At 43.5% G+C, this 20,944-nt stretch overlaps 1 protein-coding gene across 3 annotated transcripts in view; it reads right to left on the reverse strand.

The window, feature by feature from the left end:
* Nucleotides 1-833: 833 nt before the first annotated feature.
* NKD1 (NKD inhibitor of WNT signaling pathway 1) overlaps nt 834-20,944 on the reverse strand; it is a 125,059-nt gene continuing 104,948 nt past the window's right edge. For all 3 annotated transcript variants that reach the window (XM_081015548.1, XM_081015547.1, XM_081015549.1), the window contains 4 exons: nt 16,283-16,430; nt 15,680-15,764; nt 10,323-10,453; nt 834-9,707 (listed from right to left, as the gene is read on the reverse strand). In XM_081015548.1, the coding sequence (XP_080871674.1) occupies nt 9,133-9,707; nt 10,323-10,453; nt 15,680-15,764; nt 16,283-16,430 (939 nt within the window). In that variant the 3' untranslated portion in view covers nt 834-9,132. The remainder of the gene's footprint in view (nt 9,708-10,322; nt 10,454-15,679; nt 15,765-16,282; nt 16,431-20,944) is intronic.

A 20,944-nucleotide genomic window follows, 5' to 3' on the forward strand; every position in this document is an offset into this window, starting at 1 on the left:
ATGACTAGGCCTCAGGCTTTTTTGAAAACTGAAATCAAGGTTTGCATTGCTCCCACCATCTTATGGGCTGACAAGTCCAAGCCTGGTTTAAAGGTAAACAGCACCAAAACACTATGGTTATCACTTTGAACAGTCACACAAAGCCCCCACAAAGAAAGCTGGGAAGTGTAGCTTGCTAAGGGTGCTGAAAGTTGCTTAGGAAACCCTATTCCCCTCACAGATTTCCCTGAGAAGAGGAATTGATGGTTAAACCACCCTGGGAACTTTAGTTCTCTGAAGGGAATAAGGATCCTCTAACAACTCTCAGCAACTTTAAGAAACTACATTCCACATGATTATTTAGGGAAAGTCTGTTTAGTGGTTATGTTACTGCTTTAAATGTATAGCATGGATGGGTCTCATGAAAGGAAAGCACATGTTGCCTATTAGCACCCGGCTAAGTGGGCAAAGTATCCCCCACTGTAGTGAGATGCAGTCTATTTCTAATTAAAGTAAAGCAACTTTCTAAATTTGCACCTGTATATCTAAAGTAGCACTTGTAAATTTTATACAGACCTGAACAGCCTTTTGTCTCTACCCCCACCCCCACCCCACAATGCATCTTGGATTTTTGGGCAACCCCTACATTCCCAACAAATCTCCAATAATAATGTAACAACCACAATATAAGAAGAGTTTGCCGCAGCATTAGTGAAGGTCCTCAACCATGTGACCAAAACAATTCTTCTCCTTTTTTTTTTAAAAAAAAGTCTAGAATACAAATGAACGAAAATGAAATGAGAACTGGAGGAATGACGACGCTGAACTTAACAAAATAAAAGGAAGAAAACGTCTGAACTAGTAAAATTTTTAATTAACAGGGGTTTCTCTTGGCACAGTTTTGCTATTAAATAAATAAAGCATTTAGTCAAAACCATCTATATTAACTATACAAAATACTGAAAAGCAAACTTTTTTTTCCTTTTTCCTTTTTTACAAAAATGTTATGGAGGCTTAAGAGTTCTGTGAATAAAAAATAACCCAAAACATAAACTGTGCTACATGACATGTTGTTATTCACAATTAATGCACATTAATACAAATGCAAGACAGTATTTAAATACTGTATGTTTCTACATAACTGATATAAGTTTGTTTTTGTTTGTTTGTTTAAAAAGCACATTGATGCCATGTTACTAAAGTTCATTTGCATTTCACAAAATCTCAGCATGATATAGTTTGCATTTTGGAAAGTGAACAAAACATCTCAACCAGCCAACCCCCACATAAGACACCCTGTTTAATTTCCTTCAGTATTCACCTTAGATTCTTTGAAAGATTAGCTCTACAGAGATCAAGAACAAAACACCCATTGATTGGAAAAAAGGTGAACCTTCTCCCCCTCCTTCTGTTCCTGGGAGCCATTTTGCTGCCATCTTTTCTGACAGAAAAACTTACAGTGCCATTGGAAGCTTGCAGGTTCAATGTCCTGACTGAGTTGATCCAAAAGAAGGAAAGCTTTAGTTCCCAGTTGGGTGGTAAAACCTGTGTCTGAACCAGTGGTGTCATGAGGATTGGTATTTGGGGCCCCCACTCTGCATGACCCTCAAATGCAGCAGGGTTGGTTTAAGTAAGTGATGCAATACACAGTTTCATCCCCACTCCCCTGGTAAGATCATTAAATCCAGTCTTAAAATTGCCTAACTACAATTGCTGGTCTGGGATGTACCACTTCAATCCACAGGTGGAGGCTCACATACAAAAAAAGTCCCTTTAGACATATGAACATATTAGCAGGTCAGGGAGACACCTAACTGTGGGAAAAGTCATCCGAAATGGTCAGGGGGGTGGAGCAATTGCCCAACAGAGGAAAAGTGGCAATTTGTAAGTTTTTTTACCTCCATTGTTAGATGCAGCAATGCTTCTGAATACCAGTTGCTGGAAATCACTGGAGGGGTCCCACCTGTGAGTTTCCCACAGGCCACTGTGAGAACAGGGTGCTGGACTAGATAAGCCAATGGCCTGACCCAGCAGGCTCTTGTTTGTTATGTTTTAGTTTAGCAGAAAGGTGACTAACAGCGTAAATTGAGGTTTTAAAATATTAATAATAATTTATTGGTGTATATTATGCCCTTCCTCTTGAAGGAACCCACGGTGGCAAACACAGCAGTGATAAAGCATTAAAAACATTTTAAATAGTTAAAGAACATTAGCAACCAGTGATCTTGGGGCAGTCAGGAACAGTGTCTGCTATCAAATGCCTGGGTAAAAAGGAATGTTTTTAAGATTTCTCCTGAAAGTCAGCAATGAGGGAGACAGATGCATGTCACTCAGGAGGGCATTCCACTGAAAAGGCCCTATCATGGAACCAGGAAGCCCACAGTGGTGACACCAATAACTCTATGTAACCCACAGGTAATAGGCTATTGAATATTATTTGCTTGGCGCTTGTAGCAATGGGGATATTACTAGGATGGTTGTGTGTCCTCCTTTATAGAGAGCAGTTCTCTGTTTGAAACTGTCATGTATTTGAAGAGTTTTCTGGTCAAAGTCCTGGGTAAAGATAAATCACTGAGTACAGGGGCCTTGAAGCTGCTCATCAACACTTGGACTGCAGTCTTAGCAGGCACTAGGTATGGGTGAATCTGCCCATTTCAGTTTCTCATTTTTCAGTTCTTAAGTCCATTTCATCATATTTCCATACCAGATTTTTTTTTTAAGTCCTCATGGCCTTAAAATGAATTTCCCCTAACATACACATTATTGTATGCAGTTTCCCCTAATGTGCACAATTGTGCAAAACAATTTCCCCCAATATAATGCATTTTTGTATGTAATTCTTATTAACACACATACACACACTTTATCCAAGCACGTGCATTTTTGTACACATTATGTGGGTGGAAAACTGCAAAGCAAAATCAGAGGAGTGTGCATTTCGAAGGATGTATGCATTTCACTTTGCCTTTAAATGTGAACCCAAACAAATCTCTACCTCTGTCCCTAGAGAGAATACAGATCACCTGGCCAGTCTTTCTACCATTTCATTCCTATTTGAATTTTTCAATATTTGCATCTGGACATGTGACATATGCACATTTTGTGCAAATCTGCACCGTGTCATAAACAAGCAAGTCAACAGGGAGGAGGAAGAGGATCCTGGCGAGGGGTGTAGCCGGGACTGGGACACACTGGGGCAAGCTGGGAATGGGGAAGGAGAAGATTGGTGTAGGAAGTACTCACAGGGTAATGGAGGATGATGAAGGGATGGGGGTCAGTGCACAGGAACCAGAGCAGCAGGACTCATCAACAGAGCCAGAGTGACCCCTGTCTCCATGAAATGGTGGGCTTTGAAGTGTAGGGAGCAGTGGGGGGTGTGTTCCAGGAGGCTGAGGTAGGCAAGGGCCGACAGCCCAGCTCCTTAGCTGCCAGGTGAGGCTAACTAGTTTTAGATTTGTGATTCCTCAGCTGGAGTAGGCTTGGAACAGGTGAGGGTCATATGGCTCATCAAGCCCAGATGCTGCAATCAGCAGGCAGTGAAAAAGGGCAGAACTGAGGTTCCTGCTCAACTACCCATGTTGATGGACCTTGACTTGGATGCACCAGGATCTCTGTGGGACACTGGGCACGTGGATTAAAACTGGACTGGGGATTTGACATACTGACTTGCCGGCCAGGGGTTCAGGACACCTCGTGATCTTTTTGTAATGTGGTTTTTCTTCCTAGATGGTGCATAGCTGCCCTGCTTGTGGACTTATCAAAGGCAATTAGGGGAGGCGGGTGTCACAATGGGAAATGGAATGTAGGACTAGACTGGCCTTTGGTCTGATTCAGCAGGGCTCTTCTGGCAACTTTATGGTTCCAGCATAGCCTTCTTTTCCCCAGCATGCTACCTGCCAAGGTTCAAGGGAATTCTTTTTTATCTTATGGAAGAGCTTTCAGGCATTTGAACCCCCAACTGGCAATCTAAAACAATGCACCTCAAAAGCAAGCTCACTACCACCACAATGAGAACTAGGCAACTGTCCTGTGTGTTGGCTACTTTTGGTCAAGAGCAAATTTAACCATTCACATCATACCACTGCCATTTTGCACCTACACAAAACCAGCCTTGAGAGGCATTCTCCTTGCACAACCTTGAGTTGATTTCTATCCTTTACCCCTAACCACATACATATAATCCCCTATAAAATGATTTAAAAGGTGCTTATCCAGGAAAAAAAAAAACATCTTAAAGGTTAGATTAACACCACCCCAAAACACACTGCTAATGCTTGGACTAATCCAACAAAATCTTGTAGCCAACACATCCATGACTCTCTCCTGAACAAAACGGATTGCCGAAGGGAGGGGGTATTGGGAGGAGTGTTGCTTAAAGGTAAAGGTACCCGTGACCATTAGGTCCAGTCGCTGACGACTCTGGGGTTGCACGCTCATCTTGCTCTATAGGCCAAGGGAGCTGGTGTTTGTCCTCAGACAGCTTCCGGGCCATGTGGCCAGCATGACTAAGCCGCTTCTGGCGAACCAGAGCAACGCACGAAATGCTGTTTACCTTCCCGCCAGAGTGGTACCTATTTATCTACCTGCACTTTGACGTGCTTTCGAACTGCTAGGTGGACAGGAGCTGGGACCGAACAACGGGAGCTCACCCTGTCGCGGGGATTCGACCCGCCAACCTTCTGATCGGCAAGCCCTAGGCTCTGTGGTTTAAGACCACAGCGCCACCGTGTCCGCTTAAAGACTCCTAAAACCATTGCTAATGCAATTTCTTTACCTCCTTCTGAGTCAAAGAGAGATATGTTCTTCTGCATTGTTGGAGTTGCCTGATTGTATGTGGAAAACATACAACAGATAGGAAGAAAACAGGAAAAGAAATGACAAACACCACTTTCTTAAGAACCTAAAGACATGGCATCTTTTCTCCAATGGAATGTGTCACACTTGTGGGGTTGCATGCAGTATAACAAAAATCACTTGAATACATCAGACTTTGTTTAACACTATCATATAAATAAGCTTATTCCTTCTACTAGGCATGTGATATGCCTTTTTTTCTTTTTTGTAGTCCATAATTATATATACATTGGAGGAAAGGAAGGGTTTGATAACACAAGCAGCAAATAGACTAGAACACTCAGTGGTTAAGTAAAGACTGTTCTAACCAACTTTCCCCTCCCCAGTTTTCTATACAAAAAAAATTCAGCATATAAATAATCTTTTTTTTTTTAACTTTAGAAATTCAAAGGATAAACCAAATGGGCTAGCTGTCACGCAGATTAACACACTTTAAAAGATCTCGCCAGACATAACTGGACCAAATGTTGACAGAAGGAAAATAACACTCATGTAAAACATGGCTGGTTTTGTTTTAAAAGGAAGAGGAAAGCATTGCTTAGATTTTCTTTTTGAGACAAGAGTTGTAGAACTAATGAACAAGTGTTAATTCTGATCACTAGCCACAACCAAGTCAGACTCTTCAATGTATTTGTCGTCACTGTACACATCATGCTTCCTTCTTCAAACAGAACATCCCATTTTGAACTGATCAAAATTTGAGCTGGGGCTCCCCAGTATTTTTTTAAATGGAAGAACATCTCACAATATTGTAAACAACAACAATCACAAATACTGAAAGAAGATAAAAGCAAAAGTAAATGCTTAAAAAAAAATCCCACACTGGTTTGTGTGTGTGTGTGTGGTCAGAGACTTCCTTGTAACTTGCAATGCAACAAAGGGGTCCTGGCTTACTAGCTTGTTGACTGGTAAAGGGGCCAAGGACTGTGGCCAGAGGGGAAGTGCAGCCCTAGAACAACCCCTCCCCAAGATCTTCCTTTTGGTAGCTTCTGCAAAAGGCACACACTAAACTGTGCACCCCCTTCTTCAATATTCTTTGCTCTCTTGTAAACACCAAATTGCCACAGAAGCCTAAAACGGTCTCCTCCCTTTGCTGCTCTGCCTGACAACTTATTTTTAATGGGATGGCCAAGTGCTGAAGGGCCAGCAGCATTGCCTTCACCTCCTTATCTACTCCAGTGAGAGTCAAGGCCATAGGCAAAGGAGCTCTTTAACTTTCTTCCTTAACTGCAATGGGAACAGCAACAGAAGCCTTGGCAGAGTCCCTCCTTTTGAAATGCACCACTTGCTCCCTGTGTGTTTTGGTTCCCGCATGGGAGGCAAGGAGGGTTTCCTGTTGCTGCTCACAGGGAGGAGCTCTTCATCTGTGTGGGGGCAATGGATGCTATGCAGAAAAGATGAGAGAGCTGTCTGTTAACAGAGCCAGATGGGAAGGTCTAGTCTGATCCTAGTTCCTGTACCGCAGCCTCCTCCAAATATTCTGGACTACAACTCCCATCAGCCCCAGCCAGCATGGCTAATGGTCAGGTGTGATGGGAGCTGTAGTTCAATAACAGTAGGTGAGAACTAGGTTGGGGAAGGCTGCTGTAGAAGAAGAGAGATGAAGGCTTAAGAATGCTAATGGGTTAATGAGAAGGGGTAGAGGGTGGTGAGCCAAGGGCCACCAGACAGACAGCAAGTCTGGTTGTCTTCATAATGCCCCCCTTTACATGTAGCCTTCTTGCCCCTGAGTGAGGAAACCAGAGCTCTTCGGGTAGCTGGATTTTTATCCAATGAAGCTAAATGTTGGAAGATTCAGGACAGTTTTTAGTGATGGTGGCCAACTTTGCTGCCAAGGAGTGTGGTGGAGTCTCCTTCTTTGGAGGTCTTTAAGCAGAGGCTTGACAACCATATGTCAGGAGTGCTCTGAGGGTGTTTCCTGCTTGGCAGGGGGTTGGACTCGATGGCCCTTGTGGTCTCTTCCAACTCTATGATTCTATGATGGCTTTCAAAGAGGATCAGAAAAATTCATGGAGGATAAGGTTCTCCATGGCTACCAGCCACAATGTATATTTTCTGCCTCCACTGTCAGAGGTGGGTATGCCTCAGAGTGCTGTTGGGCTCTGGTCTTGCTTGCTGGCTTCCCACAGCAATGTAGGTGGCCACCGTGAGAACAAGTTGCTGGACTAGACAGGGCACTAGTCTGATCCAGCAGGCTCTTCTGTTCTTAGGATTTTATAGAATCATACAATTGTAGAGTTGGAAGATACCCTGAGGACAATCTATTCCAACCCCTGCAATGCAAGAATATGCAGCTGTTCCATACAGGGATCGAACTTGCAACATTTGCATTCTCAGCACCATGGTTTAACCAATTTGGCCCAGTGTTCTCTAGCTGCTGGTCCCGGGGGGGGGGGGGGGGCAGGGAATCAAGCTTAACAACTCTTTGGCCATGCTTGCTCCAGGTTTACCTTTGACAGACAGTCATGACCTTTTACATCATGACTTAACCTGCTTTATGGGGTGGAGGTCATATGATAGGAATGTGGAGGGGGAGACTAGAAGGCAGATGATTTTTTTTTTTTTTTAAGAAATAGGCAGAAGTAGTAGATGCTGCAGAACCAAAAATCAAGAAGCAGCTGGGAGATTGGGGTGGGGTGAAGGAACACACATACTTGTATGTTCAAAGAGCATGTCAAAAGAGTCGCTGCTTTAAGATTAAAATGTTAATTTTTTTTAAAAAAAACCAACCCACAGATTTGTATAAAACACAAAAAATGTACCTGAGAGTGTGTATATTCATATAATATATTCATATTTATATATATTTATATTTATATATATTTGCCAACATTTAAAAGGTGAGAAAAGCAATATTCTGTCCACAACTCTCTCTCTCTAAAAGAACAACGTGGGAAATGAAGGAGAAGAACCAAGCAAAAGAAGAAGAAATCCACAACCTACAAAATTAAATGAGTGTGTGTGTGTGCGCGCGCGCACACACACACATATGGGGGGAGGTGTAGGAAAACTATAAGCTGAAAAGTGAAGGTTAGTAATGCCCCAGCTGAGTAACAATATTGCTGTCTTATATGCCTTTGTTGTCAAGATGGCGCCCAAAGCAAATTTAGAGGAAGGCATCTGATATGCAGAGTTGTGTGTGTGTGTGTGTGTTTGGTGAAGGAAGACCCACAGGAGATTGGCTGAAGCCAGCAACAAGCCAACTTGTGATGTCATCACAGGGTGACACCCAAGAAGGGAAAATCCAATTCACTGAGGGTTACAGAAGCAGCCTTTGCAACAGTGAGAAAGAGAGGAATGCTACAAATGAGTGCAAACCTCTTGCTATTGTTCAGAGTGGTGACTGTGAACAGGGATAAATGGGTGCAGTCTACCTACACCCCCTTGCCTCTGAGGCCTATTTCACTCTTCTGGTGCCAGGACCCCACAGATCCTCTGAAGAGCCCCTATCCAGGCTGCAATGGAACACGCTCCTTAATGATGGCTTTCCAACACACAACAGCCGATAAGAAAGAGAAAATATATGTTTAAATAGTACCCAATATATAAAGCAGACCGTAAAGGTGTCTGTTTAAAAAGAAAATGGTAAAAAAGGGGGGGTGGGGAAATAAGTTGAAAAACGTAGCTCTGTTGACAAATATAGTTAGTTATTTCCACATAATTAATATTAAGATATAGCTTGCAAGGAGGTGAGGAGTAAAACATATACAGGCTACATGAATGCAATCAAATAAAAACAACCCCCCCAGCCCCACCCCAACATAGCACAATACAATCATTAAGAAGTTCTGAATTATACGAGAGGTAGCAGCTGTTTATATTCCCGGAGTCCAGAACCTTTGAACATTGCTCCCCTGATGATGGGCTTGTGTGCAATGAGGCAACGAATTGGACAAGCTGGGTGTCATAGCCTTATTGTTTTGCAGCATCTCTTCCAGTTACCGTGGAGGAAGGGATCCTTGCCGAAAGTGCATTGACAACCTGCATTCAAGCACTGCTCGTGATGATAGCCATGGCTGTTTGCTCTTGTGCACGGGTGTTCTTGTACAAGCCAAACTTTAAATCCACAAATGAATAAAGTAAGCTACACAGTCCCACATAATATAAATAGTGTTAGGTTATTATTATTATTATTAATCTTAGTGTTTTCATATGACTCCTAAGATGGGTGCTAGCAGAATATTAATGGAGTAGCAACAAGGTTAATAAGAACAACACTTTTCTTCCCGAGTGTGGCAGCTAAAAAGGCCTCCTTCATATCGGGATGGTTCACTAACGGACGGCAGCAGGGGGTCCATTTCATGTCTGGTAGAAGTGGTGATAGTGGTGGTGGTGCTCGTGATGGTGGTGGTGCTCGTGTCTCTGAATCATCTGCCCCACTTGGCCTTCGTACAAGATGACAGCGGGCAGGTCTCTCACATGCTCTTTTTCGAAAACCGTCCCAGGGGGCTGGAAGGTTTTGCAGACTTGGTGAGTCTCTTTGGCCCTCTGCTTGTGTTTCTTGTAAGCTGGTTGAGGCTGCATGGGGAGATAAGGGAGGTTCGGGCCCAGCCGCGTGGTGGGGGAAGCCATCGGCACGGAGGCCCCTTGGGCAGGCTTACTCCTTACGGCCCTCCCCGCGTTGGCGGAAGAGGCATTTCTGCCCTGAGCTTTGGGAGACTTGGCAAAATGCCTGCTCGCATCTTGGCTCCGCAGCCTCTGCTGTATCTCTGCAAGCTTTGCGTAGGAGGCTTCCATCAAACTGATGTGGCCGGGGTCCGCTGCTGGCGATCTGCGCTGGTGGGCGTGGAAGATTTCTGGCTCGTGGGAACGGGACCTTGTTTGGTTTGCGACTCGGATGGGAGGGTCGTGTTTTTGAGCCGCTGGTGGTGATCCTGAGAAACAAGAAGTAGAGCACCTGGTCATGTTAAGGCTCCAAGTACTGACACGACAACAAAAGCAGGAAGCAGCTGAAGTAAAATAAACCAATGTACCAAACAGAGGATGAGCTTAATAATAATAATAATAATAATAATAATAATGTTTGTTTGTTTAAAAGCAGCTCCCTATCAGCTGTATTAATGATCATTTTTACACTTGGTCAATAGAGTTGGAAATTTTAGTTTAGTTCTCACTGGGTTCCAGTTACCATACTTGAGCACCTACAAGTCTAAAGATCCAATTTTAACAACAATAAAAAGGACGGTCGGAATAGATGACATCTAAATTATTATTCTTCTTATTATTATTGCATTTATATCCCACTTTTGCCCTGACAGGGACTAAAGGTGGATTACAGTTAAAACACAAACAGCTAAAAAAAGGGGGGGAAAGGAGAAATCCAATAATAAATAAATAAATAAATAAATAAATAAATAAATAAATGTTGTGTGTGTGTGTGTGTGTATGTGTGAGAGAGAGAGAGAGAGAGAGAATGAGATATTAAACATATAGATCATTACAATAGCTTCTCTAGGGAGCAGCTAAATTATAGAAAATGCATAATATACCTGGCCCAAATTTTGACGTATAGTTTTCTATTCCTGCAAGATCCAAATAGTGGTTTCTCCTTTCAATGTTTTCATCAACACAATGACGATAGCATCCATTCTGTTCAGTTTTGGCTTCACCATGGTGGTACCTGTGAGAAAGAAGGGAAATTGCAATGCACATATTATTATATCCAGATCAGTGAGCACACACTGAAATGATAAGCTTTGTTTTCAAGTTACAGATGGTCAGTGCTTCTGGGAACGATGCTCCTGCAAAATTCACCCTTGCTGGAATTCCTTGCAATGCCATATTCAATAGTAGCACACACGTAATGTTGCTGGGGTCCCAGCACCCACAGGAAGCTGGGAACAGACCTTGGAGGGTGGGCTCCCAGCTGTAGCAGACAGAACTAGGCAGACCAATGCTTCAACACAATTTTAAGTATTTTACTTTTTTTTGCTTTTATTACTTTGTATTTTACAATGGTGTTTTAAAATGTTGTAAGATCCCTTCAATCCCAGCTTGGGGGAAAAGGCAGGATATAAATACTTAAAACAATAATAGTTGGCCATGGGGTACCCCTCGCAATCCTAATGTATTTGGCAAAGGGGAGAATGCAGGTAAAAACTCCAGGAGATAAAGAACACACTTCTGATTCCAGGGGGAAATAGTTTTAATAAAGCCGGATGAACTGTTGGCTGAATAAGTCCATCTCTCTTTCCTGTTCAAGCACTACCATTTCATATATAGCAGAGCTATTTCCTGAGAATGAATTTCTGAAATACCAGTCATTTATGAGCCAAACTAGGAAAGGAAAAATGGGAAGAATCTTAGCTTTAACAACGATGAGGCCAAGAATGTGGCACAATAAAATGCACCATGTCCCAACAGAACAACGTCTACATATGTAAACAATTTATTTAAAAGAACAAAAACAGACAAGTCATTTTTTTTAAAAAAAAGACACAAAGCCTGACCCTTTCATGGAAATTTGTGTAACTGCTAAAATGCAACAGAACAGCCTCAGATATGCAGATGACACAACTTTGATGGCAGAAAGTGAGGAGGAATTAAAGAACCTCTTAAGAGAAGAGCGCAAAATATGGTCTGAAGCTCAAAATAAAAAAAATGAAGATCATGGCCACTGGTCCCATCACCTCCTGGCAAATAGAAGCGGAAGAAATGGAGGCAGTGAGAGGTTTTACTTTCTTGGGTTCCATGATCAATGCAGATGGTGACAGCAGTCACGAAATTAAAAGACGCCTGCTTCTTGGGAGAAAAGTGATGACAAACCTAGACAGCATCTTAAAAAGTGGAGACATCACCTTGCCGACAAAGGTCCGTATCGTTAAAGCTATGGTTTTCCCAGTAGTGATGTATGGAAGTGAGAGCTGGACTATAAAGAAGGCTGATCGCCAAAGAATTGATGCTTTTGAATTATGGTGTTGGGTGTGACTCTTGAGAGTCCCATGGACTGCAAGAAGATCAAACCTATCCATTCTGAAGGAAATCAGCCCTGAGTGCTCACTGGAAGGACAGATTCTGAAGCTGAGGCTCCAATACTTTGACCACCTCATGAGAAGAGAAGACTCCCTGGAAGAGACCATGATGTTGGGAAAGATTGAGGGCACAAAGAGAAGAGGACAAGATGGTTGGACAGTGTTCTCGAAGCTACTAACATGAGTTTGACCAAACTGCGGGAGGCAGTGGAAGACAGGAGTGCCTGGCGTGCTCTCATCCATGCAGTCATAAAAAGTCTGACACGACTAACGGACTAAACAACAACAACAAAATGCAACAGGGATGACTTTCTTTGCACATACCCCTCTCAATAGCAAATTGGTAGCCACTGAATTTATTACTGTACAGTGGTTCCTCGGGTTACAAATGCTTTGGGTTACGTGTTTTCAGGGATACTTCCGGGTTTCGCCGCTCACACATGCGCAGAAGACCAAATCGCATCACGCATGTGTGTCAACATAACACTGCGGGTTACGGATGTACCTCCATCACGGATTACATCCACAACCCGAGGTTCCACTGTGTTTTTACAGCCAGGACGTGGAAGAGGCATTTGTAGGATGTTTTTGGGTGTAAGAATAAGAACCTGGCTACCTTGAGTACTATGCTCTTTGACTTGTATAGGGGGCATCATTTGCTGATCCACTCTGGCAGGAAACATAGTGGGCCAATCCTGATCAAGAGATCTCCCAATTCCTGGCTAGGAGCATCGTGCCATGTTTCTCTAAAAATGCTATCTGATTGTTGTCTTGATTATTTTCATCCAAGGTTGGACTATGCTATGATTCGGGGCCAACATTAGCAATTGGCATCTTCAGGCAACTGCTGGGGAATCAGAGGCCTGGCAGGGTCCAATGGTGAGGGAGATCCACCCTTAGTAAGCGGCTACAAGGCACCATGTTAAACTTACTACATTGCTGTGGAGCAACTTCATCTTGGGGGCCACTGTGGGAGATATAAAATGGTGGCCACCCAGCAGCAATTGAAAGATCACTGCTGCTACCAGATAAGCTCATAGAGTGGGTGTGGGGTGCAGGAATGGGCCCATAGAGGATAATATGTCAAGGGCTCCCCTTCAAGGCTGGGGCAAGCTTTAGATCCCTATCCATGACACACCATTGGCTCCTGATACCAGTCACATTCCAATTATTGCATTTATAGCCCACCTTTTTCTCCAAGTTACTCAAGGTAGTAAACATGGTTCTCCCTCTCCTCATTTAATCCTCACAACAACCCTGGGTGGTAAGTTAGGCTGAGAAGCAGTTATTGGCCCAAGGTCACCCAAACTAGAACCCTGATTTCCCAGGTACTAGTGCAACACACTCTAACCACTACAGCACCCTGGTTCAAAGAGCCGTAGCAGAAATAGAGAGAGGGTCTCAGCAGTTCCCCATAACTGTGCAAAGTCACCAAAGCCCATTTCTGAGAATATCTGCAGACGCTGTTTTTGTTCTATAATAGTGCATGTAAAAAAACAAAGAAGTAGGCAAAGAAGATGTAGGATTGTTTTAATCTGTTCTACAATGGTTTTTTAGATGGCAAGCGGGCATTCAACTCGGCACTTTCACTGTGCTGCATTTTAAATGTGTTGCTACCTGCACAGTGCCCCGAGGACAAGGTGGGATAGACATCAAAAATACATGAATAAAACTGATGAAAAGGCATGATATTGGGGCAAATCTTAGCCAAATGCTTCTCTTTGCTAATCTTTGCCAACAACATGACAATATGTTTTTCAGGGAAACAAGGTCTCTTCCCAGACTGGCATCCAAAACAATATTGTGCATTCCTTCAGGGAGATACAACTTCAAATAAATCCTGTTTTATCTAATCTTTTCAAGGCTGCAAGTATACCTGCAGCTGTGCATGAAAGAGACCACTGTCTCTCTGCTTTGCTGGAAACTGATGCACCCTGAGTCACACCAGAAAAATAACACACACACACACACACACACACACACACACACACACTTTTTTATTATTCTCTGAAGGGCATTTCTCAAAATTCTTTTTAAAGCACAGATCACCATTTTCCTTAAATGGTTCACAAGAAATCCTGCTTCCGATCTTCATACTGTACATTGTTGTTGCCTGCCAGCAGAAACTCATGCTGCTATAAATCTGTTAGCCTTTTAGGTTCCAAAGGGGTCTTTGTCAGTTTTGCTGCAAAAGATCAACTATGGATACCCCCTTTATGGTGAAATGCAGTTGCCAGGAGGTGAGAGGGCTCTGGTTTGGATCGGGACCATAGCAGTGGGGGTGGGAAGGAGGTTAACCCTTTCCTCCAGACGGTTTTCCCAGTTGAAACTGCCCCTATGCATACAATTATGAGTCCTGTATGTAGCATGCAGGTAAGTTACTGTATTTTTCGCACCATAGGGTGCACCGGACCATAGGGCGCACCCAGTTTTTAGGGGGGGAAATCAAGAAAAAAAATATTTCCCCCCCCCCAGCCCCAAAGAGCAGCGTGCAGGCTACGCACAACCTCTCCCTGCCGGAGGGGTTGCGCACAGCTATGGCACAAGCCAAGGCAGCGAGCAGGATGGATCCCGCTAGCTGTTTTGGCTTCCCCTTTAGCCCTGTGCTGCCTCTCCTTGCCGGAGGGTTGCGCGCAGCTATGGAGCAAGCCAAGGCAGGGGGTGGGATGGATCCCACTCGCTGTTTTGGCTTCCCCTTTAGCCCCGTGCAGCCTCTCCTTGCCGGGAGACGCTGCGCAGGGCTTTCCTGGCTTTTCTGGGAGGTGGGGGGATTCCCTCACCTTTCACAAAACCGGCATAAGCCACACACACTTTAAAAGGGCTGCACGGCTTCTTCTGGCTTTCCTGGGAGGTGGGGGGATTCCCTCACCTCTCGCAAAAGCCCGCAGAAGCCGCACAACCCCTTTAAAGAGATTGCGGCTTCTCCTGGCTTTTCTGGGAGGTGGGAGAAGCAACTGATGCGGCCAGTCAGTCCCTTCTCCCTCCTGGGGAAAAGCCCGCAAGAGCGCACGGAGCTTGTGTGCGGCTCTTGGGGGCTTTTCCCGACTGCCTCCCCCCTGCATTCGCTCCATAGGATGCACACACATTTTCCCTTGCTTTTTAGGAGAGAAAAAGTGCGTCCTATGGTGCGAAAAATACGGTACATGTGTTTACTTGTAGCTGGCAAATATCTTAAGATGGGCAATACCTACAAGAAAGCAGCGCAAGCAAAGAAAGATTGATGGTGGCTTTAAAAAGTGGTTGAAACATAGGTATTTCCTTATCAATAAGCTTTTCATGAGTGAAGTGAGGATTTGGCAGCAACTGGCAAGGCAGCCTCTGAAGCAAGGTCTGGAGAAAGCTGGACACCTCATTACTGAAATGGAGCATGCTGTTAAGCCTGTAATGCTTGGAAGTCTGTAACTGCAAGGGTGCAGTCAATCAGATGGGACCTTCTCACCAGATTATCTCCTGGCTGGGTGATGAACGAATCAGGTGGCAAGGCTCCGTTTGATAGGCTCCACCTATATGGTCCCAAGATTCTATGCATCTTTATGGCAACATAGGAGCAAGCTGACACAGCAGCATTTGATGTAAGCCCAACTTCTTTAGCAAAGAATTTTCTTTAGCAAAGAATTATATACGGCTTAATGAACAAAAACTTCTAAATGGTTTCAAAAAGAAATAAATAAAACAAAACATGCATATGAAGATCAAAACAACAAGGAGACATAGCTTTTAGATAAAACCAGCAGAGCTTTAAAAATCAAATATGCATAATAAAATGACAGGTCTGAGTAGGCTTGCCTAAAAAACAAATTTTAAATCCTAAGCCTCTCAGGGCTGACCTTAAAGATCCCTAATCATGAGACAAATGAAGAATTGCTCCAGCTCACCTGAGGGAGCCCCTCTGCTTCTTCTCACAACTCCTCAGTTCTTCATTGGCCTTGCTTTCTGTTCGGTGCCTCGAGCTCTGAAGATCTACACACAAAACCATGTTCATTTTCCTATTGTTATAATTTTAACCATTTCCCCCTATTGTTTTCAGAATGAACATACAACAAACATCTTCCCTCACCAAGAGTGCTATATCTTGCCATTTCCCTCTTATTATTGACATTCTTACACGGCTTAACAAGTGGGGGCTATCTACCATTTAGATGAACTGGGCAGGGGAACATCATCTCCTCTATGACCACACATGGAGGGAGTGAAAGATCCAGCATTCACAGAAGCATTCTCTAGTTTTGTGTTATGTGGAGGGGGAGAAATGTTTGGGGGTAAAAGGACTAAAGTGATTTAAAGGAGATTGGGGATCAGAATCCCAAAAAGATTCTCCATTTAAAAGGATCAGGCAGTAGGTGGTATGAAAAGTTGCCCATCAGAGATGGCAAAACTGGTTTAGATGGACAGACAACCAACCTGGTAAGTCAGTTTTATATGCTTCTGCGTAATGAGTTGACAAATCCATCACTGGAAATTCAGAATCAAACTCTTACCAGCATGGTTCAGTAGGATACTTTTCTTCTTCTGACTCCCATCTGGAGCTACGGTGAGCTTCACCCGCAAGGTTTTACTGGAGCTGGGAGAGTGGTTTACTGAAGCATCAACTACTTCATAGATGGTATGAAGCAAGCTGGTGATGTCCTGGAATCAACGATGAAACAAGCAGAGGGAGACAAATGAGTTAAGAACAGAAATAAAGAATGAGGTGCTTTTTCCCCACTCAGAGAAAATCGCCTCTTACTTCATTCACAGGAATTTTCTCTTGTTACTATTGACAATTCCACAACAATGTGTTTACATTCTGTGACATCACAGCAGCTCAATCAATGACAGAGTGTCTAGGAAAGAAGACGACGGCCAGTTTTGTGATTTATGGACGTAAGATGTCTGTTTCAAATGCTGTTGTTGAGCAATTTGGGGGTTTCTTTTTGTTACAGTTAGCAAAAGTTATGTCCAAACTGTTTTAACTTACACGATGGCTCTTCAATTAATGAACTGTATTAATGACACAAATATCAGCTTGCCTCCTCATTGACACCAACCATACCCATTCACTTATCAGTTCTCTGTGTCTCTTCTGTGTCCCTGGACTAATTCCAGGTACTTGGAGCAAATGAGATATTGATGCCCTACTTTGTGCAAGTATTGGAGGGCCTGCCAGTTGAGAGCTTGCTTCAGTGCAAAGTCAGACTTTCACATGCTGACCCTGAAGCAACATCCATGCCAATTAAAAACCAAAAACCCATCTGGTTGTATCAGAGGAAGAAGTGAGACTGAGATTCCATTGGCTTCGGAGGTAACAATAATTTCTTGGTTCCTCCCTCTCTGAACTCTCTCCATGGTCAGCCATTCCATCTGGCTCAATCTGAGGAAGGGGAAAGGCAGCAGGGTCCACTCTATTGGCTCAGCTTTGCCCAGCTACCTCCATTCACAGCCTTACCTCTGAGTGCAGTAGAAGTGTCAACGTAAGACAGGAGGGAACTACCACCCAGCTAATCCTCTCCTCCCCAAACCATGCAGTGGTTACAGTTCTTTAACTTCTATATTTTTCAATCACTCCCCTTCCCTTCTTAGTTTTTGTCATGTCAGTTAAATCCCAAGCAAATATTTTAAAACCATCATGTACATAAAAGTGCGCTGGCAAGACGGCAACATACAGATGCAGGAAGTAAATAAATAATCACATGAGCTCAGTGAAATGGAAAAGGTATGTTACAACAAGATATCCTCTAAACTTTTGCAGGAATGATCCTGCCAACGACATTCAACAAGGATCTAGTTGCCACTCATCCCTTGACGAGGTGCCTGTATCAATCCATTGCAACCACCTTTTATTGGAGGTATTGTTACAGAAGGGAATTCCATGAGTACTAAATGTTACATCTGAATGAGCTCCCCAAAATGTGTGTGTTTATTTTCCCAAGAGAATCTGACAAGTTTTAGGAAAGAATGGTAAAATTATAGCTGTCCAGTGCTTTGCCTGTAGTAGTTTTAAGTACTTTTTTTTTTTTTTGCATGACATGCCAGAAGGCATTGAACCACCAGAGCAAATGGCTTTAAAGGAGATAAGACCTTGAGCCTTCGAGCCCAGAAAGGCAGGTTAATTAAAAGCCAAAAAGGTTCAATCTCTACTGTGAGTTATAACTGAAGTTAACAGAATGACTCCATATATACACTGATTCTAACTTAATATATAGTATGCCAGTGTCCATCTATCCTGCAGAACTCTTCCTTCAGTCTCAACTCTGAACACACTGGGTGAGTTATGTCTCTGGTCACAAGCAAGTACACACACACAAGCAAGCAATATCATTCAAAATCTTCTGACAGCTTAGATCCATCCTTTTGACAACATATCCAAAATGCCAGCTAGCTGTTTGGTAGGAGACAGATGGCCATCTGAGCATTCTCACCTATCAGAAACTCCATTAACAAACCCAGCACCTCTAGAAACAAGGCTCCACAGATAAGAGGCAAACCCACTACACTGCTTACAAGGAATTTTGTTGAGGAACAGTGACAGCACACACGGGCAACACACCTCTCTTTGAAACCCCAATCTGTTTTCTAACACATCAGGTCAAAAAGTTCAGCACTTCACACATGACTAAGCTGAGAAGGTTTGGATGGTTGCAAATTACTTTGCTGCTCTTCAGCCATAGGTAGTCTTCACTGCCGGAAGGTGCAACTCAATCAACAGTTGTCCTGCATTCTGATTGTGTCATTGAGTTCTTGCCTAGTCTTCTGTACCTCCAAGACACACATACACTCATCATGTAATCTGCTACGAAATTGAAGTTCTCTGTAGAATGGGGATACCTCAGTGGTACAGCAACTGCCTTGCATGCAGAAGGTCTCAGGTTCAATCTTAAGTAGCTCCTGGTAGGGCAGGCAATTCCCCCTGCCTGCAACGCCACTCCAAGTCAGTGTGGGCAATACTGGACTACATGGACCAACAGTCTGACCTGTTTTCAAACCACTGGCCCTGCTGGCTGGGACTGATGGGAACCGAGAGTCCAACAACTGGATAACTGGTTCCACATCCCTGAGCAACCCATTAGTAAACCGAAAGACCACTGAAAAGGGAGAAAAACTCCTCACTAGGCTGAAGATCTACATCAAGGATGGGTGGCTTATGGCCCTTCAGGTGTTGTTGGACTACAACTCCCATCATTCCTGACCATCAGCCATGCTGACTGGAGCTGATAGGCATTGGAGCCCAGCAACTGAAGGGCCACAGGTTCCCCATTCTTGACAAAGACTGAATGTGTGAATTTGGCTTTCACTGGCCAAATTATTATAAAGCCATGTGTGGTGGGGTGGAATAGCATTGCACTACTGCCCTGTTAAGAACATAAGAAGTGCCTGTTGGATCAGGCCAGTGGCCCACTTAGTCCAGCATTCTGTTCTCACAGGGGCCACCCAGATGCCTGTGGGAAGCCTGCAAGCAGGACCCCAGTACAAGAGTCCCCTCCCTCCCAGTTTCCAGCAGCTGTTATTCAGAAGCATCCCTGCCTTCAACTGTGGTGGCATAGTATATCCATCATGCCTGGTGGCCACTGATAGATAGCCCTATCCTCCATGAACTTGTCCAATCCTTTTCCAAAGCCATCCAATGTCTTCACCATAATCATATTAAAAACCAACATGCTGAACTACAAAACCAGGATTCCACCTAAAGTTATGTCTCAGTCGCAAAATTTGGGTTTATGCATGTGAGGTGTTTTCTTTCAACACATACGTCCCGTAGAAACACATGAAATACTCACACTGGTGGTAGATGGGGTAGACTATGATCTGCTGTTCCACCCCCACCCCCCGTAATGCATAAGGTGGTACATTTGTTAGGAGTGGCCCATTGTAAAGATGCTATGTGCAGTTCTCTGACCATAATTAGATTCACAAATGCTTCAGCCTAGTTTCAAGGTGAGAACGCATTAACTGCTGTGCATTTTTCACCTCATTATATTTTATGGAGAAAACCGCTCTCTGACCTAACTGCACAATGTTTACAAGGATTCCCCTAATCTTGCAACACATATAATAATTACGTTACACTCATGTAATTTTCACACCAAGGTCAGATGTAGCTTAGAAATCCTGCCAACCTTGCTTAGCCAAAAAAGCTACTCATGACCATTAGGTCTACAATCTTATCCTTATTTACCTGGATGGAAGTCCTAAGGAACTCAGTGAGGCTTACTTCCAAGTAATGGAATGTCCTCCCATCAGATGTCAAGGAGATTAAGAAGACATCTGTAGGCAGCCCTATATCAGGAAGTTTTTAACGTTTGTCGTTTTATTATGCTTTTATATTCTGCTGGAAGCAGCCTAGAGTGGCTGGGGAAACCTAGCCAGATGGGTAGGGTATAAATAATAAAATGATGATGATTATTAAACAGTTTTAAGATTGGGCTGAGAGTAAATGTATTTTTCTTACAAATTCTATGTACTCAGAAGCATGCCCTATTGACTTCAATGGGACACCCTCCCAAGTAAGTGCATATAGGATTGCAGTCTTAGGCAATCGTTCTGTGGCAGTGTAGTAGTACCTCCAGCGAATAACTTTTAAAATCCATAGAAATAGCACCCTGAAATGCATTATTTTAAGAGAAATCATGTACATATTAGGAGAAATGCACAAATGTGTATGAAGTTTTGTGCGGATCTTCTTCAATAAAAGAAGCTAAAACTGAAAAAAGGAGAAATGTGTGTGTTTGTTTGTTTATTGTTTTGTATTCATTGCATGTATATCCCGTCCTTTTCTCCAAGGAGCTCAAGTTGGTGCACATGGTTCTCCCTCTCATTTAATCCCCACCACTCTGTGAGGTTGGTTATGCTGAGAGGCAGGTAATGCCCCAAAGTCACACGGTGAACCCTGGTCTCTCGGGTCCTAGTCTGATACTCCAACCACCACACATTGGGTCTCACACACAAAAATGAGAGAAACCAAGATTGACAGGCTCTTCCATCCCTAACAGAACCTGGTCTAAAAGACCCAGTGTGGAATGGTGGTTAGCATAAAAACGTTAGGCTCAAATCAATAACAACCCCACCTTTGGCAAATGTTGGAATCAGGCCTAAGGTAGATCAGGAAGAAAGCAGTGAGGGGATGTGAAATAGGAAAAGATGGAAGGGGAGGGGGGGGGAGAGAG

This window comes from Podarcis pityusensis (genome assembly GCF_964106645.2).
Source record: "Podarcis pityusensis genome assembly, chromosome: 8".
In the NCBI taxonomy this organism is placed as follows: Eukaryota; Metazoa; Chordata; class Lepidosauria; order Squamata; family Lacertidae; genus Podarcis; species Podarcis pityusensis.